We start from the raw sequence: 27,098 nt of genomic DNA on the forward strand, positions 1-27,098 counted from the left end.
GTCACAAGACCGTGACATCACACAGGTCCTTATGCACACAGAAGGTCCTATCTGTGGGTGTGTGTGTGTGTGTGCTGCAGTATATATAAACCCTGTGTGTTCCTGTGTGGGTGTGTTCCGGTGTGTAGGAGTTCCTGGGTGTGGGGAGCTCCTGTGTAGGCACCGTGTGAGAGGCACGAGGCTGTTCCCTGTGTGTGGGGGAACACCGCTCGTGTGAGGCCTGGTGAGGCCTGGTGAACTCCTGGGAGGTGAAGCCTGGATCCCTGCATCAGAGTATTGGGGATGCCAGTAAGCCTCGGAGTGCCACACAAGCGTCCTGAAGGGTGAAGCCTGGGTATGATATGTGTAATATGCCAGTAAGCCTTAAAGGGAGTGACAGCTGGACACCACGTGTGGTAAGCCGTAGAGCCACAGTGGTGACGTATGAAAAGGACTATAACAGCTGAAGTCGGCAAAGGTAATACTCGTGTGATATGGACATTTAAATGGACATTGTTTTAGTATTTCCTTGCGGAAGGCTGTAATTAGAGCCAAATGGGCCGGTCTGCCACTTTGGCTCGTGGACTTTATCAGTGTGTCGGCGGGCCACGGAGTTGGACCCGGAAAGAAGCTGTTTATGAAGTGTAATAAACTGCTGAGTTTGAGAAAAACAGAAAGCTTATCATATGTGAGTTGATTTACGCAGCGAAGCGAGTATCCCCCAGGATAATGACAAGCGCCGCCTTACAGCATATACAGTATTATAGCAATTATGATCTATATGATTTAATAAACCCCCATAACCTGTGATTACTATCCAATATATATTTTTCAAACTCAGATATGCCTTCATATTAATGAACTTATCTTGAATTATGCTTGTGTCTCCCTTTTTGTTGGAGGTTTTGCCCTATCTTTTCGTCTTCTCTTGTTTATAACTTTAATGATTCAATAAAATATTATGTTTTATATGAATCTGGAATCTCTTTATGTCCCTCAATATATTGATTAATTGATTGATTGTGATATTGGTTGTATATTTTTTTTAATTGGAACATTTTTTTCTCTCCACTTAAATGCCAAAATGAAAAATTCATGAAAATTTTGTATCGCTGTAATATTACTGATGTGAAAAATCATGTTTCAGAGTAATTTTTATCATAAAATGTATGTCGTGAAAACAAGCAAAAAAACCGATGTCATAATTTGCATGTGTTTCAAAATTTCACCGCACTTGTATTTTTTTTCCATTGTCCAGTACATTCATGGTAAAATGAATGGTGACATTCAAATTTACAACTTGTTCCACAAATATCAATCCCTCATATGGCCATATCAAAAGAAATGGTTCTTTGGACAAACAGGAGGAAAAAACAAAGGCGCAAAAATGAAAATTGGCAATGACAGGAATGGGTTCAAAATACTAATATACACTGTATTGGGAGATCGTGTAGATTATACAGTTGTAGCAAATAAATATTGTGTTTGTTATAGTTGAAGTATACAGAAAGTACAGTGTAACAATAGTCCAACAGCCACTTAAGAAAGACCACCCAAGAATAGGCAAAGCACAGGTTAGTAGGCATCTGTTAAAACATGACCTAACCAATCAAATATCACATTATAGCTGTAATAGAAATATTATTAACCCCTTAAAAGCCCAAGACGTACTAATACGTACCTGCACCCTGGGCTTTAAGAGCCAGGTACGTATTAGTACGACCTGTTGATTTCGCCTGCACACAGGCTGTGTGGGCGCGGTCGCCGCCGGGTGTCAGCTGTGTGCTGGGAGCGGTCCCGCACCTCTCCCGGCACATTAACCCCCGCAATGCTGTGATCTATGCCGATCACAGCATTGCGTGGGCAAGGGGAGGTGATCGCGATATTCACCTCTCCTGCCGGCATCCAACGCTGTCTGCCGCGGCTTCCCGGATGTTGCCATGATGACCCGATGTCGTCATGACAACATCCGGGTCACCAGACAGCAGGAAGATACTTTGGTCATGCGCAATGCATGACCAAAGTACCTTCTGCATCTGCAGCGCTGACAGGCTGTATAGCAAAGGGATGATGCTCCATCCCTATGCTATACAGGCAATCAGAGTAAAAAAAGTGAAAGTCCCATAGTGGGACAAAGTATAAAAGTAAAAAAAGTGTTAAAAATGAAAAAAAAAATTGAAAAATATAAAAAAAAAAATAATAATAATCCGCCAAAAATAAAAATAGAATGTACCCATCAATAAATATTATTATGAAAAAACAAATAAAACAATAAAAGTACACATATTTTGTATCGCCGTATCCGAAACGACCTGAAAAGTGTCCTACTAGTTAACCCCTTTAGTGAACACAGTAAAAAAATAAAATAGAAAACGAAGCAAAAATCAATGCTTTATCATCATACCGCCAAACAAAAAATGCAATAACATGCGATCAAAAAGACAAATATAAATAAAAATGGTACTGCTGAAAACGTCATCTTATCCCGGAAAAAACAAGCCACCATACAGCTTCATCAGCCGAAAAATAAAAATGTTATAGCTCTCAGAATAAAGCGATGCAAAAAATATTTTTTTCTATGAAAAAGCTCTTATGGTGTAAAAGCGCCAAAACATAGAAGAACGATATAAATGTGGTACCGCTGTAAATGTACTGACCCGAAGAATAAAGCTACCTTATCAATTTTACCACACGCGGAACAGCATAAAATTTTTTTAAAAAAACAGTTCCTGAATTGTTGTTTTTTGTTTATTCTGCCTCCCAAAAATCGGAATATAAAGCGATCAAAAAATGTCATGTGCCTGAAAATGGTACCAATAGAAACGTCTACTTGTCCCTCAAAAAACAAGCCATCATATGACTCTGTCGGCCAAAATATGTAAAAATTATAGCTCTCGAAATATAGTGATGCAAAAACTAGATTTTACAAAAAATGCGTCTTTTAGTGTGTGACAGCTGTCAATCATAAAAACCAGATATGATTATGGTATCGCGGTAATCGCACTTACCCGAAGAAGAAAGTAATCTAATCACTTATGCCGCACAAGGACCGCGTAAAAAATAAACTCTAGGGTTAGGGTTTGGGTTATGCTAGGGTTGAGGTTAGGGCTGGGCTAGGGATAGGGCTGGGCTAGGGCTAGGACTGGGCTAGGGTTAGGGTTGGGCTAGGGTTAGGGTTGGGGTTAGGGTTGGGCTACGGTTGGGGTTAGGGTTAGGGTTGGGCTAGGGTTAGGGTTGGGGTTGGGACTAGGGTTAGGGTTGGGCTAGGGTTAGGGTTAGGGTTGGGCTAGGGTTAGGGTTGAGCTAGGATTAGCGTTGGGGTTAGGGTTGGGATTTTTTTCAAAAGTAAAAAAAAAAGATAACAATATGGCGACTACTTTTGAGCGCAAGTGCTCGCTATTTGAGTTAGCATCGGGTGCTCGGGTATGCACTGAGTATCGTGGGTGCTCGAGTGACATGCTAGAGTCTCCGCCCCATATGCTTCGCAGCAAATAAAAACCTCGCGGGGATTGCCTGCCATGCACGAGCAATCCCCGCATTGTTTTTTTGGGTGTCTAATAATCCTGAAACATGCGGGGCAGGGACTCAAGCATGTCACTCGAGCACTTGCGCCCAAGACTAATGACAACTAATTCAATATGATGACCTAATGTTATCAAATTCTGTGTGGTACCTCTGTGTTAAAATTGTACACTATACCCCTTGATAAAATCCTTAAGGGGTTTAGTTACCAAAATGGGGTCACTTGTGGGGGGTTTCCACCGTTTAGACACATCAGGGGCTCTCCAAATGCGACATGGCGTCCGCTATCAATTCCAGCCAATTTTGTGTTCAAAAAGTCACACAGTGCTCCTTCCCTTCTGAACTCTGCCGTGCGCCAAAACACTGTATTCTCCCCAAATATGGAGTATTGGCATACTCAGGAGAAATTGCACAAACGTTTTTGGGGTCCATTTTCTCCTCTTACCCTTGTGAAAATAAAAAAATTGGTGCTAAAACATCATTTTGGAGGAAAAGTTTGATTTTATTATTTTCACGGCTCCATGTTATAAACTTCTGTAAAGCACTTGGGAGTTCAGGGTGCTCACCACACATCTAGATAAGTTCCCTGAGGGGTCTAGTTTCCAAAATCGTGTCACTTGTGGGGGGTTTCCACTGTTTAGGCACATCAGGGGCTCTCCAAACGCAACATGGCGTCCGCTAATTATTCAAGCAAATTTTACAATCAAAAAGTCAAATGGCGCTCTTTCTCTTCCGAACCCTGCCATGCACCCAATAAGTGTTTTTTCCCCACATATGGGGTATCTGCGTGCACAGAGGAAATTGCAAAACAAATTTTGTGGTCCATTTTTTCCTGTTACCCCTGCAAAAAAAAAAAAAAAATGGGTCTAATTTAACATTTTTATGAAAAAAGTTAAATGTTAATTTTTTTCTTCCACATTCCAAACATTCCTGTGAAGCACCTGAAAGGTTAATAAAGTTTTTGAAAGTGGTTTTGAGCACCTTGATTGATGCAGTTTTTAGAATGGCATCACTTTTGGGTATTTTCAGTCATAAAGACCCCTCAAAGTGACTTCAATTGTGATGTGGTCTTTAAAAAAATGGTTTTGTAAATTTTGTTGGCAAAATAAGAAATCGCTGGTCAATTTTAACCCTTATAGCTCCCTAATAAAAAAAAATTTTGGTTCCAAAAGTGTGCTGATGTAAATTAGACATGTGGGAAATATTATTTATTAACTATTTTGTATTAAATATTTCTCTGATTTAAGGGCATAAAAATGTAAATTTTGAAAATTGCAAAATTTTCTACATTTTTTCCAAATTTCCGCTTTTTTCACCAATAAACGGAAGTGATATAGAAGAAATTTTACCACTATCATGAACTACAATATGTCACGAAAAAACATTCTCAGAATCAGGGGGATCTGTTGAAGCGTTCCAGAGTAATTACCTCATAAATGGACAGTGGTCAGAATTGTAAAAATTGGTCTGGTCATTAACGTGCAAACCACCTTGGGTTGTAAAGGGATTAAAATACAAGGATAATTCTAGTCTTGAGTAAATAAATGTCTAGAGCTGTATACTGAAAAGTCAAGCAACTTTCTAATATATTTTGTGCTTCCGTTCCGTGGTATTTTCAAGCCTTTTCCGTGCTGTTACTGATTAATAACATTGACTTACATTTCACTTCATTGCTCCTGTTTCACTGCAGGATATATTGGCTATTGGAGTACCGATTCTGTGGATAATTAGTAGATTCTGACTACAGTCTTGTTTGCAGTCTGATTCAGTAAAGCTTCTCTTAGGTGATCCAGTACCAAAAGTTTTCTCTCTAGCAAAGGATCCTGAGCTGAGAATCTCGGCAGCGGGGAGAAAAGGAGGACTGAGAAGGCATTACCCAAAGAGTATGGAGGGGAGGAAGGAAGACATTAATTTTATAAAGCCAGGGAAGATTTTAGCTTTCTTGCTGCCTAATGCAAAACTGAAATGGCATCCTTCCCTGTAGAGCAATATAAACCTTCAGTGAATAAACACAATTCCGCCAATGTTTACAATTTATACAATTAGGGCATTTAGTGGTGAAAAACAAATTCAGAAGTCACCAGTTTCCTAGCTGCGTAATTTTATTTTTCTATTGATGGAGCTGCGTGAAGGCTGTGTTTTTGTGTGTTGAGCTGACATTTTTAGAGACACCAAATTGGCATCTATTCGACATTTTGATCTCTTTTAATTGCATTTTTTAGAGAGGGGAATGGATTAAAGAAAACTAATTCTAACATTTAGAATTTTTTTCTCTTTAGAGCATTTACCAAAGGAGTTAAATCATTTTATTTTTTAATAGACTGGACTTTTATAGATGTGGCAATACCAAATGTGTTCTTCTTTATTTCTTTATTTTCAACATGGGAAAATTAGGGTGACTCAAATTTTAATATGTTTTTAAATTATTAGTATTTTTTTTTTTTTTAAGTTTTTTTTTATATCTTTAACTTTATTTTTTAGTTCCTCTAAAGTACTTGAACCTGCAATCATTTGATTGCTTATAATATGTGTGGAACTGCCACAGTATTGCAGTATGTAGGACAAATCATGGCCATAGCAACCAATCAAAATCTAGCCATCACATAGCGCAGGGATCCCTAAGCTTTAGCTAGGGAGCCACATGTGGCTCACGGGATCAAGGTGTGTGGCTCTCAGCTGTCTGCCAGTTTGATGTATTATCAATAGAGATGAGCGGTGTTCGACTAGAACGGTTCGCCAATCTCAAATTCGAGCTGTTTTAGGCGGTGTTCGAGTTGTTCCACGAACGCGAACGATTTGCAAAAAATTCGCCTGTTCGAGGTTATGTTCGATAACTGTTCGCGCACCAACAGCGTGTCCTGCATGTCTGGCGCTATTTAGAGCACCAATCATGCAGGGATTGTCTGCCACTCACTGTAATGCCACAGCCATGGTGGTTGTGGCATTACAGTGGTTGCCCAAATCGATGGGAACAGTGCTCACAGTGAAACATGAAAAGTCGCAATTCAGCAGCGGCATAAACTGATACCCGACAATTTAGTACCGAAAGAATAGAGTATCACACATAGATTAGATAGATAGAAACATGTCAGTCACATATATAAGAAGTACAGTGACAGTGTTGGTTACTGTACTTGTCATTTAGTGTAAAGGATTTATTAAAAAAAATATTAGTGTTTTCATGCACCGTCTCTTTAAAAAAGCCGGCCGGCAATTCAGCATCCGTACCCAACAATTTATAACAGAAAGAATAGAGCATCACACATAGATTAGATAGATAGAAACATGTCAGTCACATATATAAGAAGTACAGTGATAGTGTTGATTACTGTACTTGTCATTTAGTGTTAAAATAAAGGAATTATTAAAAAAAAAATTGGCGTGGGGTTCCCTGTAATTTTAGTCTCTAGCGGAGGTTAAGCAGATGGCTGGGGCAGATGTTTGAAGCCTGGGAAGGGGGTAATACCCACGGAGCTTCCCAGGCTACTAATATCAGCCCCCAGCTGAATACCTAGCCTTTACTAGCTATTAAAATGGGGGACCCCAAAAAAAATGACGTGGGGTCCCCCCTATTTTATTAGCTAGCAAAGGCTAGGCAGACAGCTGGGGGCTGATATTAAAAGCCCACGAAGGGTGCCATGAATATTGGCCCCCTCCCAGGCTAGAAACACCAGCCATCAGCCGCCCCAGAAATGGCGCATCCATAGGATGCGCCAATTCTGCCACTTAGCCACGCTCTTCCCACTGCCCTGTAGCGGTGGCAGTGGGGTGATAGGGTTGGGGTTGATGTCAGCTTATAATGCCAGCTGACATCAAGCCCAGGTTAGTAATGGAGAGGCGTCTATAAGACACCCCCATTACTAACCCCATAGTCAAAGTTACAAAAAAACACAAACACCCAGAATAAAGTCCTTTAATTGAAATAAAGACAAAATTCTTTATTGTTCTAAATTAAACCATACTTACCATCACGCCCATTCCAGCTGAAGCCAATGATCTCCTGCAATAAAAGTAAAATAATAAAGCAACATCATCCTTACCTTTCCATTGTTCCCACGACAGCTTCAGCTCTGCTACATTCACATGACAGGCTGGATCACAGCTGACCGCTGCCGTCCAGCATGCCATCATTCATAGACACTGCAGAGCGCAGGCATGCTTGCGCGCTGCAGTGTCTCTGAAGGATGACAAGCTGGATGGCAGCTCTCAGCTGTGATCAAGCCTGTCATCTCAATGCCATCCCAGCGTGGGAGAATTCTCCTGCTCTAGCGCTGAGCGCTGAGAATTTTCCCACGCTGTCAGTGACGTGCATGAGGTGAGCCGAGTTCATTGGACATGAGCTCACCTCATGCACGTCACTGACAGCGTGGGAAAATTCTTCTGCACTCACCGCATGCGCAGGAGAATTCTCCCACGCTGTCAGTGACGTGCATGAGGTGAGCTGAGTTCATTGGACATGAACTCGGCTCATCTGGATACCGTCACAGCCAGACACTGAGGAGCGCAAGCATGCCTGCGCTTCTCAGTGTCTGCCGCATGGCAAGCTGTATGGCAGCGTTCTTCTGCGGTCCAGCCTGTCATGTGAATGTAGCAGAACTGGAGCCGTCGTGGGATCCATGGAAAGGTAAGGATGATGTTGCTTTATTATTTTACTTTTATTACAGGAGATCGTTTGCTTCAGCTGGAATGGGCGTGATGGTAAGTATGGCTTAATTTAGAACAATAAAGAATTGTGTCTTTATTTCAATTAAAGGACTTTAGTCTGGGTGTTTGTGTTTTTTTGTAACTTTGACTATGTGGTTAGTAATGGGGGTGTCTGATAGACGCCTCTCCATTACTAACCTGGGCTTGATGTCAGCTGGCATTATAAGCTGACATCAACCCCAACCCTATTACCCCACTGCCACCTCTACAGGGCAGTGGGAAGAGCGAGGCTAAGTGCCAGAATTGGCGCATCCTATGGATGCGCAATTTCTGGGGCGGCTGACAGCTGGTGTTTCTAGCCTGGGAGGGGGCCAATATTCATGGCACCCTTCCTGGGCTATTAATATCAGCCCCCAGCTGTCTGCCTAGCCTTTGCTAGCTATTAAAATGGGGGGGGACCCCACGTCATTTTTTTTGGGGTCCTCCATTTTAATAGCTAGTAAAGGCTAGGTATTCAGCTGGGGGCTGATATTAGCAGCCTGGGAAGCTCCGTGGGTGTTACCCCCTTCCCAGGCTTCAAACATCTGCCCCAGCTGTCTGCTTAACCTCCGCTAGAGACTAAAAATACGGGGAACCCCACGCCAATTTTTTTTTTAATAAATCCTTTATTTTAACACTAAATGACAAGTACAGTAATCAACACTATCACTGTACTTCTTATAAATTTGACTGACATGTTTCTATCTATCTAATCTGTGTGTGATGCTCTATTCTTTCTGTTATAAATTGTCAGGTACCGATGCTGAATTGCCGGCCGGCTTTTTTAAAGAGACGGTGCATGAAAACACTAATATTTTTTTAAATAAATCCTTTACACTAAATGACAAGTACAGTAACCAACACTGTCACTGTACTTCTTATATATGTGACTGACATGTTTCTATCTATCTAATCTATGTGTGATGCTCTATTTCTTCTTGTCTAAATTGTTGGGTACCGGTGTGTGCCGCTGCTGAATTGCCGGCCGGCTTTTTTAAAGAGAGTGTCTTCTGAGCAGTTTGTCAGCTTTTGGACACCTTTGAAGGTGTTTTCTATGTGTTTCTAGGTGTTTTTGTTTGCCTGCCATTGGTTTTAACGGTGTTCGACGGTGTTCGACGGTGTTTTAACGTGTTCGACGAACAGTTCCTCGACCATCCCGGTGTTGGACGAACTGAACCCGAACACTACGGGGGTGGCTCAACACTAAATTATCACCAGATCTAGTAAGCAGCTATGAAGAGATGGTGACTTTTTTCATGTGCATTTACTTGCCTTAGGGTTGGCGAGATAAAGTAAGTAAGCGTTAAGCAGGACTCAGGATGATACTGCCAGTGAGAGGAGGTGCTTGAACCTGGTTTCAGTAGTGTGGTGGGAGTGCTCGATGTAGGAATACTGAATTAGGGAAAGGTGGTACCCCCTAGATGCAAGTATACTGCCTTGGTTTGATTTCTGGGGGTAGAAACTTTGGATGTCATTAAACTGATAATGGGGTAATGGGTGTTAATACTGTGGAAGAAGGAGCTGAATGTCACTAATCAAGAGGGGTGCTTTCAATGTGGCTCGTGACCCTCAGACATGAATGTGGCTCTCAAGGTAAGAAATGTTGGGGATCACTGACATAGCGGATAAATGATCTATTTAAATGCCTTTATCTGAGATTGACAGCAGTATCTAAATGATTAACAGAAGCAATCAGAGCTAAAGTCTGGCTGCTGCTGTCCATCCACCGTTAGTCAAGTCAGATCAACCTCTGAGCTTGCCTCATACACTATGACCCAATAAATGACAGATACATCTGTCATATAGCGTTACCATGAACACTTTTTAGGCTTTGATCTCAGGGGTGGTATTTGTCAAATATGCCCGAAACAAGGAGAGACAAAATATGCAAGTCCCACCTTTGAATTTTCTCAGTACTCTACCACATATCCAGAAATAGAATGTTTGAGTGTAAAACTGCACCTTCATTTTAAATATTGTTTTTAAATAGGAATTCTGCATCATTGCTTTGTGTCTCTAAATTTACATGTAAAAAAATTACAAAGTCCCCGATTTACAAACATCTGGCTTACATACGACTCCTAGTTGCGAACATTGGCTGTTCAAAAAATAAACTAATATACTCATCATATCACTGACCTCTTCGCACTCCTTCTGGTTCTCTTCTTTCTCACTGCACATCAAACAGTTGCACCATCTCAACCTTATGACGCACAGTTAGCGTCTACAATGAAGAGGCTGGATATGTGGTACGCCCGACAACAGAAAGAAGAGGACTTGATGGCGAGGTGAATAAATTTAAAAAAATAATAATTTTCATCTTTTCTAAAGCCCCACTGCTTACTGTTTTGTCCTCTTTTTTCTGCCATCGCATGCCTCTTCTCCAAGACTTCCTGCCACATCTAGGCCCCGGAGGTCACTGTGCATCATAATTTTGTATTTTTGACATTGCGATCTAATGATGCGCAGTAACCTTTGAGGTCTGGATAAGGCCATTAGTCCTGGCCTACAGTAAAGAGGCTGGATATGTGATGCGCCCTATGATGGAAAGAAGATCACTGGACGGCGAGCAGTGGTTGTGGTAAATACATTTACGGTGGCCCTGCTGTTTGCTGTCTAGTTCTTTTCTTTCTGCCATCATGTGTCGCATCTCCAATCTTCCAGCCTTACTCAGGCCCCAGAAGTCACTGCGCAATAATCTTCTATGGCCTGGATGTGGATGGGATGACGGGAAAATATAGGACCAGATGGCGGGCGGCAAGTAGAGGGGGGGCTGAAACATCAGCGGTGAGGTGGTTTATAGTCATAGTTTTTTTCACAGCCCTGTTCCAACCTACATACATATCCTGTTTACTACCAAAGCTACAGAATTTATATTTTTCCAAGGACTGACTGTATACGACAAACACACCAAAAAATAATCCAATTTAAAGAAAAGTGATAGTGCTATCAGTCTATCCTAATGTCCCCCAACTACAACATTTCCAATCTTACACTTGCATAATAGCTCAGATGTAAAGCTCTGGGATTGCACTGAATTATACATGTCTATTACCAGAAGCTGCAAACTATGCAGATAAAGCAGACAGGTAAACTGTAGCTCTAATATTGCAACTAGATGCCTTTTCTCATTTCCACTGTTATGAAAATATATGTCATATAATTTAGTTTATCACTTCACACATAGACAAACACACAGTTTATTTCCAAGATATCATTGCTTTGCCTTTCCGTCAGATATTATTCTATCAGCATCACTGAGATCAGATGTGACCTTTCCACAGCCTTGTAGTTTACTCCGAGCTCATTTATTAGAAATTGTCAGCCTATACATCACCCAGATATTTCAATGCAATTTATATAGAATACATTTTAATGTAGGATTTAGCATATAAAATACATGAAGCAGGGCAAACAAATTGAATTTAAAGAAACACGTCACCTATTTCTTTCAATAAAAACACAAACACATAAAACAGCCATCCAATATACAATCCAATATGCATGTACACACGGTATATGTTCTGATGTGGCAGAGATGAATTTGCCATTGAAATGATTATTCCGTGCAACCTGATGTCACAGGTAACATACAAAATAGTGTTATATCAACCGAAGATTTATAATCTTTTAACACAAGGCAAGTAAAGGCTGTTCTAACGCATTATCGAGTTAATGATGAACTTAGTCTACAGAGCAGTGATGTCAAACTTAAAGACACAATGGACCAAAATTAAAAACTTGGACAAAGTGATGAGCCAACCTTTATATGTTTTGAAAAAATGTCTACAATTGAGGAAGTTTTTACTTCTCATCAAATATAACAATCAACTTTTTCATATGGAAACATAAGTTTTGCTTAGAAATTGAATCTGGAACAAGCAAAGCTTAATACTATTTACCCTTGTGAAATTACATGTCAAATAAAAGACACATCTGTGCCATTCATTTCTTATTTCTGATGAAGACGTGATGGAATAACATTAATGGTGGCAGAAAAAAAGGGGGGGATGGTTTGGGGGAATCTGCCTAGGATAGGAAGAACTTCAATACTGCAAAAGTTAGGGTTGTGGGGATTGTAGAAAGCGGTATACCGGGGAATGCATAGGGTGTGGTGACTGTCACATAGAAGGAAGTATAGGAAAGTAGAGAGCATCAGAAGCACATAGACAGCACTGAAACAATAATATTGGCATGGTGTGAACAAAAAGGGCATAATCTCAATACAAAGGAAAAGGATAAAAATGTACAAAAAATGGAGAATACATGAGCTAATAGAGCAATAAAATAAATCAAGGCATGTGTAGGAGAGCTAGTAGAGGGTAGTAAGTGCTATGCACCCTGTCATGTATAGGAGAGTACAAGGGGAGTGCACGCTGACATAGGGAGAGGAGGAGGAAACTTCTGGCTCAGGTGAATGCCGGTCAGGAAGTGTCTCATAGCTGCGGAGCGCTCTCCTACGGGGCGTGTTGTAAACAGCCTTGCAGTAACTACGGAGCGTGTCGGACAGAAACATGGGATTTGTAGTATTATTGGTGCGTTATCTACTGCCGGGTCAGCTCAAGTGCACATTTGGTATATTCTTGTGGGCCAAATATAATTACACTGAGGGTAAGATTTGGCCCACGGGGCTGAGTTGGCATCTATACTATAGAGTTTTGAGAAAGTCCAGGATTATTTATGTATTTATTATTTAAAAATAAATTATTAAAAAACATAATATTTTTGCCATGCATGGTGTATTATATTCTGTTGGAGGGTCTTGTAGAGTTATTACAGTGGAACAGTGGTTAATGGTCCATGCCTACCTCTGATAACGGAGCCACCATTAAAAATAAATTTATATTAGACCACGACTATTTAGATTATAACCACTTTAGTGAGGCAGTATTTTCTATTTACTGTCATTCTTTTGCAACATATTTTGTATTTCGTAGACTGCTAATTTTAAACTGCGTAGTGTGGTATAGCTGTTTTAATCGATTTAATAAAAGTTACAATTTATATATTCATCTGTTGGTGGAAGCTAGGTATTATTTGTCCAATGGGACAATTTGGAAATAGTGTGCTTCTTCCCCTCCACACTGCCTCCTGAACTCACCATCCACTCTGATAAACCAGTTCAACTCCATCTAACTTTGTAATATATGTTAGCAGAGAATTTGCTCCACTATCCAATTAGGAGAAACCTCTTCCTCTCCACATGACTTCCTGAACTCAAAATGAACTTTGATAAACCAGCTCAATTCCATTTTACTAAACGTAAGCTTGTCTACCATCACAGTGAATAGTCAGGTTACACCTCCCATTATACTTAATAGAGAAGGTAGGGGGAGGAGTGGGGATCAGTGTGAGAGAAAAAGCAAATGGAGAGACAGTCAGATAATGCTGAGCATTCTAACATGTCTTTTACTTCACCCTAGTGCTGGGGTCACATCTACACTGCTCATTACTGCAGTATAATGCCCTCCATGCTACTTCTGTTTTTGTCTGTGCACTAACTAGGGAATGAAAAGCAACCTCTCTATATGATGCCTGTGTATGAGAGACATTACCATAGATATCCTCCTCCTACCAGCTCAGAGTCAATAAGGGTGCTTTCACACTGTGCTCTGTCCTATGTTTGTTGGTTCAGTCGGGGCTTATGTGCGAACACTCTGCAAAACAGGATTTGGGTGTATGCACCAATGGGGCCATTGACTATAATGATGCCAAAAGAGTCAACGTGTGCTTTGTCGTGCATCATTTTCAAATTTATACGCCTACTGGAGGTGGACACACAGACGCAGTCTACTACAACTGAGTGCCCATCTCTAGCAGACGTGTACACCCGAAAATGATGCACCACACAGCTTACGTTGACTTCATCAGTACATATCCTTAGTAGTTGCCTTGATGCGTTTTCCCAAGTGGTTTATCAGATGACATCATGTTGGGATGACTATCCTAACGCTCTTATTTAATATTAGCCTCCTGATGAACCGCTTGGGGAAACGCATCAAGGCAGCTGCTAAGGATATGCATTAATAAGTATTATTATTATAATTAATACTTTAGAATTGTTACTTCATTTTGTCATGCCCTAATCTGTTGATATATCTATATATTCTTGCTAAACATTTAACCCTGTGTTGCCTGGTACTACAGGCTTTACTATGGTCTCTATGTCTGTATTAACATATACAGTTATTAGGGCCAAGTAGGGAATTTCAGGGATAGCCGTCAAGGAGCTGAGGCGCCACTATCGATTTCACATTAAGTTGCCAACGTCCGCGGCTAGGCAGTATCAGATCTTAGGGTAAAATCTTATTATGATTAAATGCCTTTTTTTGTTTGCCTGGCTATGTCACAGGGCCTAATCAATTTAATACCGGCATTATATGTGACCTAATTATTGGGTTGTGCTTTGTGTCTCATCTACGTGTGCTAGTCTAATGATTCTAATGCATACCTAATAAATACATGTTTTAATAGGGTTTTTCCAATGTTAGCTGTAATTTTACATAAAAACATTAAAAAGCAATGCTTAGAACTGTAAGTGCCAACTATTTTTTAACATATATGAATATTCCAATGTGTTCTGCATTTAGTGTACTGATTCGACAGTCCACAAGCAGATGAGTTGATATTCCTTAAGTTAACATTGCAGTCAAGTATGTCTTACTCTGAAATGCTGCTACGTTTAGCAGAAAGTTTAGTTTTAAAAGCAGGCAGGGGTCTGAGTAGTCTGATGCAGCCATTGTCAAGCTTCTCCCCACCCGCTCCAGTTGATTGACAGGTCTCTCCCTATATACACATATGAGACAGACCAGTCAACCAACTGGAGCAAGGAGGGGAGAACCTGACAGTGGCTGCAGTGGACTAGAAAGGTCTCACTAATAGACCAGACAGGTTTTAAAACTTTGCTTTTTTTAAATGTCACAGCCTAAAAGATTATATAAGGAATGGAAATAATATTTTTTATAAATTTTATGTATCTGAAATAGGAATATCTATTTCTCTATCTATCATCATCTACATATCTATCTATCCATCTATCATCATCTATGCATATCCAATTTTATAAGTATCAATATAGCAGCAAAGCATTCAAAAAGTCAGTTTGATGTTCACATACACCTTAGAACTTCCAGAGTTAGGTTGCATTTGTTTCTATCTATCTGTCTGTCTATTCTATGTGATTTTCCACATACATTTTTGCACCAAAAACCTTTATTTGAATACATTTTATAATCAATTACTGTTCAAGACAATACGTAAAGAGAACATCTATCTATCTATCTATCTATCTATCTATCTATCTATATACCCTTCTATCTATCAATCTATCTATCTATCTGTCTATCAATCTGTCTATCTGTCAATCTGTCTATCTGTCTGTCTGTCTGTCTGTCTATCTATCAATCTGTTTATCTGTCTGTCTGACTGTCTGTCTATCTATCTATCTGTCTGTCTATCAATCTGTCTATCTATCAATCTGTCTATCTGTCTATCTGTCTGTCTGTCTGTCTGTCTGACTGTCTATCTATCTATCTATCTATCAATCTATCTGTCTGTCTGTCTATCCTATTTTCCACATTTGAATCCAAAACAATTATTTGAGTTGTTTGAATACATTTTGAGCCTAATTTCTACTTAATATAAGCAAAAGAATATATACATTCAGTTTTATGTTTGGATATGTATATATATTTATATATATATATATATATATATATTTATTGTCCATCTATTATCCATCTGTCCATATATATACAGTATATATATATATGTATATATATATATATATATACACACAGTCATTGAGATATACATATATATATATATATTTTAGTTTACAAATGTAGAGTTTTTCTCAGTAACAAGATAAACAGTAGCAGAGAATGATTACAAAACTGTAGCTGTAACCAATTGTTAAATCCACTTATGAGCAATTAAATAAGAATTAAAAAATAAATAAATAAATAAAATAGATAAATACGCAAACTCTAGCAATTTTGTTCTTCATGTATCTATTTTTAATAATAATAATAATAATAATAATAATAATAATATAATATTGCATAGAACATTTATTCCAGGTTACACTTCTGCTTTAAGCTTGTTCTTCTTTTAGTAAATCGCTTAAGATTATTCTCTGTCAGGTAGATGTCACCATAGTTGTGTCAAGTATCACAAATTCTTCTCTAAACATGTTCTGCTGTCAACATGAATTAATCAAGTCTTTGCCTGACAATATCTTTGTAAAAGTGAAGTTTTCTTCACTAAGAAAAACAGCAGTTCTGTTAGCAGATATAAAAGAGTCTACTTTAACAAAGGCGTATACCAAGAGCGCCTGAAGTGAAGAGCATTTCAATAGATGATTTACCTCCAGATGTAACCTCCCGGTAGCGGAATTTAACCTTCTGCTCCCATCTGAATCCATCCATCCCCATGTGGCCGAGAGAAAGACCCTGTGCAGCAGCAAAAACAGCCACAAGCTTCTTGACTTCATTACAGGCAGTCTGCTGAGAATAAATATAGAATCATAAGACCTCATCATTTTTAAAGCGCACTAAACAGATCATGCACCGTAAGCTCAATCTGCCTCTCCTCTCCAGGTCATCGGTAACACCTCGCAGCTATGTATGCATTTTGATAGGTTTGATGGCTTTTTTTAAGGTATGTTTGAAAAGAAATGCTCCTAGAAGATGGAACCGGGACCAAGACAAGCCTCTATTTCATTATTTGACTTCTGACTTTGCAACCAGTCACAGCCTGGGGTAATGGATAACTAGAAAACAAATCTGGCCCTCTACTTCAGTTCTTGACTTAAAGATCATGTACTCATGCCAAAAGTTATGAAAATATTGCAATTGATAGGCTTTACTTTTTATCAGAGAGCTTTAACATCAAGAGAAAAGTTATTCTATATATACAAAAAGTGCTGTTATATACAAGGCAACAATATTCAGCTTCTCCCGGCAGTAATACTAGAAAGTACAGTTATCCATACCCCAATGTAAAGCATTGATGTCAGAGCCTGATGATCACACAGTGAGGAGTGACAATACATTGGCACCGCATATATTTTCTGTATATATATGACATGTATTGACACCTTTCATGTTAAACAAGAGGTTCTTCAGCAGCTGTAGTACGTAAAATAGAAAACAATCAAATGTACTCCATGTTATAAATTAGTAAGAACATTTCAAGACACCTAATGGTGTAATAACACAGACATTCTTTCACACAGATTTTGACACACATGCCACAAAACACTTTTCAATGATTTACTGCTCATATGGAAGAGGATTTAGTTGTGAAATATTCAGTACGCTTAAAACATTATAGACTGTTATATTTACAAGCAGGCCTGGCGTCAGCACCCGGCGCACCCAGGCAAGTGCCAGGGCCCTGAGCAGAAGGGGGTGACCACTCATCGTCAGGCACCCCGGCGTGCTTTGGGACCCATGAGCAGGGGAGACCATTGCCAGGGCCCTCCCCACCCACTTGCTCAGGACCCCGACCAGGACAATACTTACCTCTCCCCGTGCCTCCGCAGCAGGTCCTGTATCCTACACGGCTGCTGCACTGTGACGTCTCAGGTCAAAGGGCGCGATGACATCTTTCCACCGCGCCCTCTGCTCAGCAGTCACAGCACAGAGCGGGAAGATGACGGCGCAGGTGAGGAGTCCGGAGCAGCGGCAGCAGGTGAGGAGAAGTGAGGGGAGTTTTTGATTTTTTTATGTATGGAGGCATGGGGCATTATATGGGGGGTGACATCCTGCATGGGGCATTATATGGGGAGGGGGTGACATCCTGAATGGGGCATTATATGAAGGGGGGTGACATTCTGCATGGGGCATTATATGGGGGGGTGACACCCTGCATGGGCATTATATGGGGGGGTGACCTCCTGCATGGGGCAATATGTGGGGGGAACATCCTTCATGAAGCATTTTCTTGGGGGGCAGCCTACGTGGGGCATTATGTAGGGGGAACAGCCTGCATCGGGCATTATGTGAGGGGGAACAGCCTGCAGGGGGCATTATGTGGGGGAAACAGCCTGCATGAGGCATTATGTGGGGTGCACAGCCTGCATGGGGCATTATGTGGGGGGAACAGCCTGCATGGGGCATTATGTGAGGGGAACAGCCTGCGTGGGGCATTATGTGGGGGGGAACAGCCTGCATGGGGCATTATGTGGGGGGAACAGCCTGTATGGGGCATTATGTGGGGTCCCTGCCTGCGTGGGGCATTATATGGCGGCCAGTATCCTGTATGGAGCGTTATATGGGGGCCAGTATCCTGTATAGAGCATTTTATGGGGTTCAGTATTCTGTATGGAGTATTATATGGGGACCAGTATTTTGCATGGAGCATTTTATTGGGTCCAGTATTCTGTATGGAGCATTTTATGGGGTCCATAAGACTGTATGGAGGACTTAGTGGTGCCCATAATACTGTATGGAGGACTATACTCTCCGGTCTGCACTGTCTGCTGCGAGGATTCGCAGGTTTCTGAGCTATTGTAGAATTTACAATAGATATCACTCATGTAATGTAAGAAGTGAAATGTTTGGCATTGTACTATATATATATTTCTCTGCAGTTTCTGTGCATCATGAATCATAGTATGTGTTAAAGGGGCCCACTGAGACTCTTTCGCCCGGGGCCCACAAAAACCTGGAGCCGGCCCTGTTTACAAGACTTTCCAGCAGATTCCTATACAAATGCATAATGGATTTTTCCACAGATGAAATCTGTCATGTAAACATACTAGATTCTTGCTAACTACTGTATATAAATGAATTTTGGTCATGTAACGTCTCGGTTTTCTTATAATTTATAGCAGGTGGACATTATTCCATTATTGCATTTGTGCCTTATTTTGTCTTTTTTGTGCTTTTTGTTTGTTTTTCATTTGCCCTTTTCTTTTTTATAATTTGAGCCTTTTTTAAAGTCAGTTTTATATGATTTGATTGTTTTTTTCTAATGTTCATCATTGTGTTCAAAGTTTGGGGTTTCTGGGGGTTTTCGATGGCTTGATTGATTGTGATTCTTTAAAAAATTGCACAAGACTCTGGTCTTCCCCTTGAACTAATTTATTTGCGCTTGAAATTTTTGAGCAAATTTTCTATCATTTTTTTATGTACTGTGTCTATTTGATTCTTGTTGCATAATACAGACTCTGCATGAAAACACTGCCAGAAAAAAAAACACATTTAGCAGTTAGCATTGCTCTATAAAATGATTGCTATGAAATATGATTAGTGATGAGTGAACATGCTCGCCACTGCTCGAGATTCTCGGTGCTCTGTGAGAATTCCCGGGATTGCTCGGGAGGGAGCTCGGGTCCCCTAACTATATGTTTGCCGCTCTTTAGAGAGCCAATGAACAAGCAGGGATTGCCTGCCACACACTGTAATGCAGTAGCCATGTTGGTTGTGGGCATTACAGTGATTGGCTGGCCGCACAACATCATCAGGTTTATATCAGGCCGGGCGCCGCTATGCTAGTCACAGTGTACCCCGGAAACAGACAGTGTAGGGAGAGCTTCTGCTGAGTCAGGGAGAGATTTTCTTGTTTAGAGTTAGTATAAGTATTCCACAACATATATTTATAATATCCATCTGAACTAACAGTCCTTCTGAGGACTAATGCAGCTGCATATAATCAGTGGTGATAGCAGGAATTAGGCAGGCAGGCAGTGTATGAGGCAGTCTACAGTGCATATAGCAAGAGGGACCATTGAATGTCCTGTTAGTCTAGGTATTCCACAATATATATATATATATATATATATATATATATATATATATATATATATATATATACAGTACAGTCCAAAAGTTTGGACACACCTTCTCATTTAAAGATTTTTCTGTATTTTCATAACTATGAAAATTGTACATTCACACTGAAGGCATCAAAACTATGAATCAATACATGTGGAATTATATACTTAACAAAAAAGTGTGAAACAACTGAAAATATGTCTTATATTCTAGGTTCTTCAAAGTAGCCACCTTTTGCTTTGATGACTGCTTTGCACACTCTTGGCATTCTCTTGGCAGGTTTTGGATGGTTTCTGCTTCCAATTGTTTTGCATGAGGACAGAATACCCTCCCAGAGCTGTTGCTTACATGTGAACTGCCTCCCGCCATCATAGACACTCCTTTTGATGATGCTCCAGAGGTTCTCAATGGGGTTGAGGTCAGAGGAGCATGGGTGTCACACCATAAGTTTGTCCCCTTTTATGCCCATATCAGCCAGAGATGCAGATGTGTTATGTGCAGCATGAGACGGTGCATGCAGCAATGCCCAAATATTTAAGCAGCCACGGTCACATGAAAGCGATGGTGGGAAACTGTCACAAGAGGTGGATGATAATGAGACACAAATGCAATATAGTCAGGAGGAGGACCAGGATGCCAAAGTGGAAGATGAGGTGGTGGATGATGAACTTAGTGACCCAACCTGGCAAGGTGATATGCAGAGCGAGGACAGCAGCACATGGGGGGGAGGCGTAGCAGCAGTGTGGTGCCCACAGACAGAACGCGGACAACCGTTCCCCGTAAAATCACACGACGGAAGATGCCAGAACAACTGTTGGGTCTTCCCGAGTCTGGTTGTTTTTTAAAGACTCTGTCGATAACCCCAAAAAGGCCATTTGCACCACCTGCCTGGCCAGCATCAACAGGGGTAGCAAAACTAGCAGCCTGATCACCACCAGCATGATCAGGCACATTACAGCAAAGCACCAGACTAAGTGGGCCGAGCCCCAGGGTCCAGCAACATTGTTTGCGGGTGACACCACTGCTTGTTCCGCTGTTATGCGTGCATGCCAATCCCCTGTCCATGGCGCATGTCAAGATGCCTCCCGCCCTGCACCTGTCATTGAATACTATCAACTAGCACCATAAGGAAACAAATCCATGTCTTGTCCCAGCGCAGTGTTCAGCTGTCCCTACCCCTGTCCTTGGAACGCAAGCACAAAAGCGCAGCTAACTCCCCACAGGCCACACTACTAAATTCATACATCTTGCGAATACTTACGCTCAAAACGTTGCCTGTTAGGCTCGTGGAGACAGAAACTTTCCGCAACCTGATGGCGGCGGCCGTCCCTCGTACTCGGTCCCCAGCCACCACTATTTCCCTCGGAGTGCCGTCTCCGCATTACACGAGCACGTGTCCCACAACATTAGCCGTGCCCTCAACAATGCAGTTACTGGGAAAGTCCACCTAACCACGTGGACAATTGCTTGTGGGCAGGGACGGAACATCTCATTCACACACTGGGTTAACATAGTGTAAGCTTGGACCCAGTCGGATCTTGGGACGGAACACGTCCTCCCGACGCCGAGGATTGAGGGCCTTGAGTCAATCAGGGTTGCCACCACATTCTACAACTCCTGCACCTCCTCCTCCATTTCAGCATCCATCTCTGAAATGACCACATCAGTCGTAAGCTGGAAGCTCTGCAGCACTTCCTCGGCCAAGCGGCAACAGGCTATGCTGAAGTTAATATGCTTAGGTGACAAACCACACAATGCTGAAGAGTTGTGGAGAGCTCTGAAAGAGCAGGCAGATCTGTGGCTGACACCACTGAACCTACAGCCAGCCATGGTCATGTATGACAATGACCGGAACCTGGTGGCAACTCTGAGGCGAAGCGAGCTCACACACATACCATGCCTGACCCATATGCTTAACCTCGTGGTTCAGCAGTTTCTCAAAACGTACCCGGATCTGTTGGATCTGCTTGTCAAAGTACGCCGTCTGTGTGCCCATTTTAGAAAGTCACCTACACCTTCAGCCGCTTTAAATATGCTTCAGCAGCATTTGCAGCTTCCAGCTCACCGACTGCTGTGTGATGTCCCCACTCATTGGAACTTTATATTGCAGATGCTGGGAAGGATTTGTGAGCAGAAGAGGGCAGTTGTTGACTACCTGCATCAACATGTTCGTCGGTATTCAGGTCAGACTCCACACATAAAACCTCAGGAGTGGACATGGATGTCAGACATCTGTACCATCCTCCAAAACTTTGAGGACTCCACCAAGATGGTGAGCGGCGATGACGCCATAATTAGAATCACCATCCCGCTTCTCTGTCTTCTGAAGTGCTCTCTGCTCTCAATTAAAGAGGATGTATTGCAGGCGGAGCATGATGAGATGGAGCAAGGAACCATACAGAGTGATTACACACAGCCCAGCCTCATTTCATCCCAACGTGGAATGGGTGACAATGAAGAAGAGGAGGAAGAACAGGAGCTAGTTTCCTGCACTATAGACGGTACTGCCTGCACAACTATTATACCGTATCTTCAGCTTGGATGGCCTGAGGAGAGGGAGGAGGAGGAAGAGGAGGAGGATGAGGAGGAGAGCATGATCAGTCATCCTCTTGGTGATTACACGGAAGTCTTGCCTCTTTGCAATCTGGCACACATGACTGAGTTTATGTTACGCTGCCTTTCCCGTGACCCTCTCCTTGTCCAAATTTTGGGTGACAGTCATTACTGGTTGGTGACACTTCTAGATGCTACAGGGAGAACTTTATGTCTCTTATTCCTTTGCAGGACAGGTCTAATACAATGGGGCAGTAGGAGAAGGCCCTTGTTGTGGAATTAGTGAAAAAATTCCTATCTGAAAATGCTAGCGGCAGAGGGCACACTTCGCTGGACAACCATAGAGTACAGGCAAGAGAGCCACAAATGCCATCCAGCAGAGGCAGGGGAACACTATCAAAGTTCTTAGACAGTTTTCTCAGACCCTCTCATCGCACAGGCCCTGAGGCTTGGGGTACTCTCACAAGGAGTGCAAAGTTTCGGAAGATGGTGAGGGAGTACCTTGCTGACCATACCAACATCTTCCGTGATTCCTCTGTGCCTTATAATTATGGGGTATCCAAGCTGGACAAGTGCCATGAACTAGCTCTCTACGCCTTGGAGTTCCTGACCTGCCTTGCCGCTAGCGTTTTGTCAGAGCGGGTTTTTAGTGCCGCCGGTGAAATTATAACCGATAGGCACATTCGCCTGTCAACTGAAAATGCTGACAGAATGACTCTTATAAAAATGAACAAGGGCTGAATTGGGCCAGACTTCTCAACACCACCGAATGATAGCAGCGTAACATAAACTCAAATACAGTGTCTTTTTTGGGGAGGTCTAACTCTATTCCCATTCACCTCTGTCTTCACACCCAGACATGGGTATACGCATCCTGATTTTGGCTATTTGCTCTTGTCCTCCTCCTTCTCCTCATCCTAATCCTCCACCACCATATCACCACCATAGGAACAGTATCAACAAATCTACGTCTCTTGCAAGGGGCATTGGAGTTCCTCTGAATTTTTGGCAGCCGTTGCTTCTCTGCATACGCAAACACTATGGGAGATCCACTTCATAGTAAGGGGAACATTGTTTTTAGGAGGCTCTCTGACATCTACGTCTCTTGCAAGGGGCATTGGAGTGCCTCCAAATTTTTGGCAGTCCTTGCAGTCACTGCATACGCAATAACAGTATAGGAGATCCACTCATTAATAATGGGAACAGCAAAGCATAGCCAACTTCTGGCCCTTTAAGAATAGTAAGGGCCGCATGATGGCCTTATAAAAATAGGTTTTGTGACTTTTAGAGTCCCTCCATCATAAATGAAACACGATGTGTCTGATTATGTGTCACACACCAAATGGCCAGATAAGGTTGTAAAATGTTAAAATGACATTTCCTGGTGAATGCATTTGTCTTGGTTGAAAGCAATGTAAAAGTGCAAAAATGCATCAAAAACGCTACATGTGAACATAGCCCAAGGTGTGAAGGAGCATTTTTGTTTTTGGTTATTTATTTTGCCTTATATACAAGTCATTACCCTGGTACCGTGGAAAGGATGTTCTTTAACATATTTCCCAGGAAAAAACATTTTGGTTTCGTTTTTGTATGTTTTATTCTGAGTCGGTAAAAGTGGAGTAATTGTTAGAACCTTGCTCTTAGGTTTTTTCTATTGCTGGTCACATGACCTTGTTGGCCTATTTAGTCCTGCTCCGCCCTTCTGGCTTTGCTGGACTTCATTGTATTACTACTCTTTAGCTAGCCTGTGCTCTGTATCTAACTCTGTTAGTTTGCTTGGTCTTCGGACCTCTGTGTTCTATATATTTTGTTTGTTCGTCTGTCTGCTACTATTTCTGTTAGGAGGTGTCCATTTTGCTCCCAGTCCCTAGTACTTGTAGGGATTCCTTCCCCACATCTATAGGTCTCCGTACAGACTAGCTGAGGACTTTAGCAGGTCTGATCGCAGGATCAGGTTCCCTGTTACATCGCAGGGATCAAGCTGAGTTCTATCGTAGGTACAGATCTCCTCTTTTTCCTTAGCTCTGGTAGCAGAACATAACAGTAATACCTCTGACAACGTTGTTGACAGCAGTGACCTGGGAGTCAGAAATGGATGTGGTGCATATTCATAGACTTTAATAGCGGGCAAGCTGACCGCCAAGCGTAGCAGGAGCCGCGCTGAGTGTACAGTGTGCGCGCTATTAAGGAGAATGAATGGTCACTGCTCCCCACGCACACAGTCCCAGTGTGGGGAGCAGTGACTATTCTGGCACAGCATCTCGATGTGTTAGGGCGCATGGCAATTACAGAGCTGGACATAGTGTAACATCCCTGGTGGCATGCATGCATAGTGCACCACTTCCCACCATGCAAGACCGCAATCTGAGCCCGTAGTCCAGCCTGCAAACCTTGCTCCAGTTCATGCTCTGTGCATGTCTCTTGACTGACCGCTTAGGGTGGCGGCCCGGTTACTTCCTGATTCTTATAGCTGCTGTGGGCGCACTCCTAATGCGTCTCCAGCCTATTGCTGTGAGTCACTGGATATTTAAACCCCCTCCACCCAGAAGGAGGTGCGTGAGCAATACTTTCTATCAGTGTGCTCCTTGCATCTGAGTTGCCAGGTCTTGTCCTGTATCTTGTCTGTTTCTGCCCCCCTGGGGGCTGCATACCCAGGCCTTTTATCTCTGACTTCTAGTCTGTTTCTGCCACCCTGGGGGCTGCATACCCAGGCCTGTTATCTCTGACTTCTAGTCTGTTTCCGCCACCCTGCGGGCTGTATACCCAGGCCTGTTACCTTTCTCTTCTGCCACCCTGGGGGCTGTATACCCAGGCCTGTTACCTGTCTGTTCTGCCACCCTGGGGCTGTATACCCAGGTCTGTTACCTGTCTGTTTCCGCCACCCTGGGGGCTGAGTTCCCAGGCTCGTTTCTGTATCTTGTTTCTGTTTCATTTCCTGTCTGAACAGTGTCCTAGCCAGTTTCTTGTTTGTTTCTATGTTTGTACCTTCCCTTTTCCTGCAGTGTCTGAACCTGCACCTAGCTCCTACTCTTTGTCTCAGTACTTCTGTTTGTGAGTTTTGTCTCCACTCGCTACTTCATTGTAAGTGCCTTGTGTGTATCTGGTTCTGCTCATTCTGTTTCCCTGCCTCCGTATTTACCTCCTGTGTTCTAGCTATCATTCTGTATCTTCCAGTCTGTTCCATGTGAACAGAGACCTGTCCTGTCTGCCTTCACGCTCTGCTTGCTCACAGCTCAGGCGGTTCCCCTCTGCTCCGCTTGTTCACCTTAGTTTCGCTCTGCTCTGCCTTGTCCACCACTCCGGAGGTTTCGCTCTGCTCTGCCTTGTCCACTGCACCTGCGGTTTTGCTCTGCTCTGCTTGCTCACCGCACATGCGGTATCGCTCTGCTCTGCCTTGTCTACCGCTCCGGCGTGTCCTCTCTGCTCTGCCTTGTCCACCGCTCCGGCAGCTTCGTTCTGCTCTGCCTTGTCCACCGCACCAGCGGTTTCGCTCCGCTCTGCTTGCTCACTGCACTAGCGGTTCCGCTCTGCTCTGCCTTGTCCTCCACACCGGCGATTCCTCTCTGCTCTGCCTTGTCCACCGCTCCGGTGGTTTTGCTCTGCTCTGCCTTGTCCACCGCTCTGGCGGTTCCGCTCTGCTCTGCCTTGTCCTCCACACCGGCGATTCCTCTCTGCTCTGCCTTGTCCACCGCTCCGGTGGTTTTGCTCTGCTCTGCCTTGTCCACCGCTCTGGTGGTTCCGCTCTGCTCTGCCTTTTCCTCCGCTCCAGTGGTTTCGCTTTACTCTGCTTGTCTACCGCATCTGTGGCTCTGTTCCTGTCTCCCAGTCTGTACTGGACCCTATCCAGCCTGCGCTCCAACCTGCTAGTACCTCCCTGTCTGCACTCCAGCCGTGCTTGCCAGTATCTCCCTGTCTGCACTCCAGCCATGCTCGCCAGTACCCACCAGTCTGCATACCAGCCGTGCTTGCCAGTACCCACATGTCTGCATACCAGCAGTGCTGGCCAGTACCCACCTGTTTGCATACCAGGCGTGCTTACCAGTACCCACCTGTCTGCATACCAGCCGTGCTTGCCAATACCCACCTGTCTGTATGAGAGCCTAACCTGCCTGTTCCTGCATTCCCCGGTGTGGGTCAAAAGCTGTGACCGGGGTCTGACCTGGAGTAGCACCTGGTCCCTCTGCTCGGTTCCTCCTTGGTTTATGGAGTTGACTGAGCCGCCGTGTGACCTTGGTCGGATCGGGTTGATACTTAGTTACGCCCCTCCAGGCACTCCTCGGTTCATGGTACAGGCGCGAGCGTAACAGTTTGCTCAGGCCATGGTTCCCATTAAGCCCCACGGCCCTTCGCTCTCAGAGACATTTTGAAACCTTGTCTGGCGAAAACGTGCACCAAGAAAAAAAAAAAAATTCTCAAGCTGTGGCCCTGGCGATTTACGCACCAGCCCAAATGGATCTATCAGCACTCATTCCTGCGGATCCACCACGGTACTATGGGGATCCACAACAAAGCCGTGCATTTGTGGAGTAATGCATGCTGCATTTCAAGTTCTGTGCTCACTATTTTCCTATTGATCGG

The 27,098-nt window shown here is 42.8% G+C and overlaps 1 protein-coding gene across 3 annotated transcripts in view; it reads right to left on the reverse strand.

Annotated features, from left to right (window-relative positions):
• FSTL4 (follistatin like 4) overlaps nucleotides 1–27,098 on the reverse strand; it is a 1,654,952-nt gene that overhangs the window by 1,570,718 nt on the left and 57,136 nt on the right. For 2 of the 3 annotated variants that reach the window (XM_073649560.1, XM_073649558.1), the window contains exon 2: nucleotides 16,553–16,691. In XM_073649560.1, the coding sequence (XP_073505661.1) occupies nucleotides 16,553–16,678 (126 nt within the window). In that variant the 5' untranslated portion in view covers nucleotides 16,679–16,691. The remainder of the gene's footprint in view (nucleotides 1–16,552; nucleotides 16,692–27,098) is intronic. The other variant, XM_073649559.1, reaches the window with a different exon arrangement.

This window comes from Phyllobates terribilis, unplaced genomic scaffold, assembly GCF_046119375.1.
Source record: "Phyllobates terribilis strain yellow unplaced genomic scaffold, ASM4611937v1 Scaffold_10__3_contigs__length_209671492, whole genome shotgun sequence".
Taxonomy (NCBI): Eukaryota; Metazoa; Chordata; class Amphibia; order Anura; family Dendrobatidae; genus Phyllobates; species Phyllobates terribilis.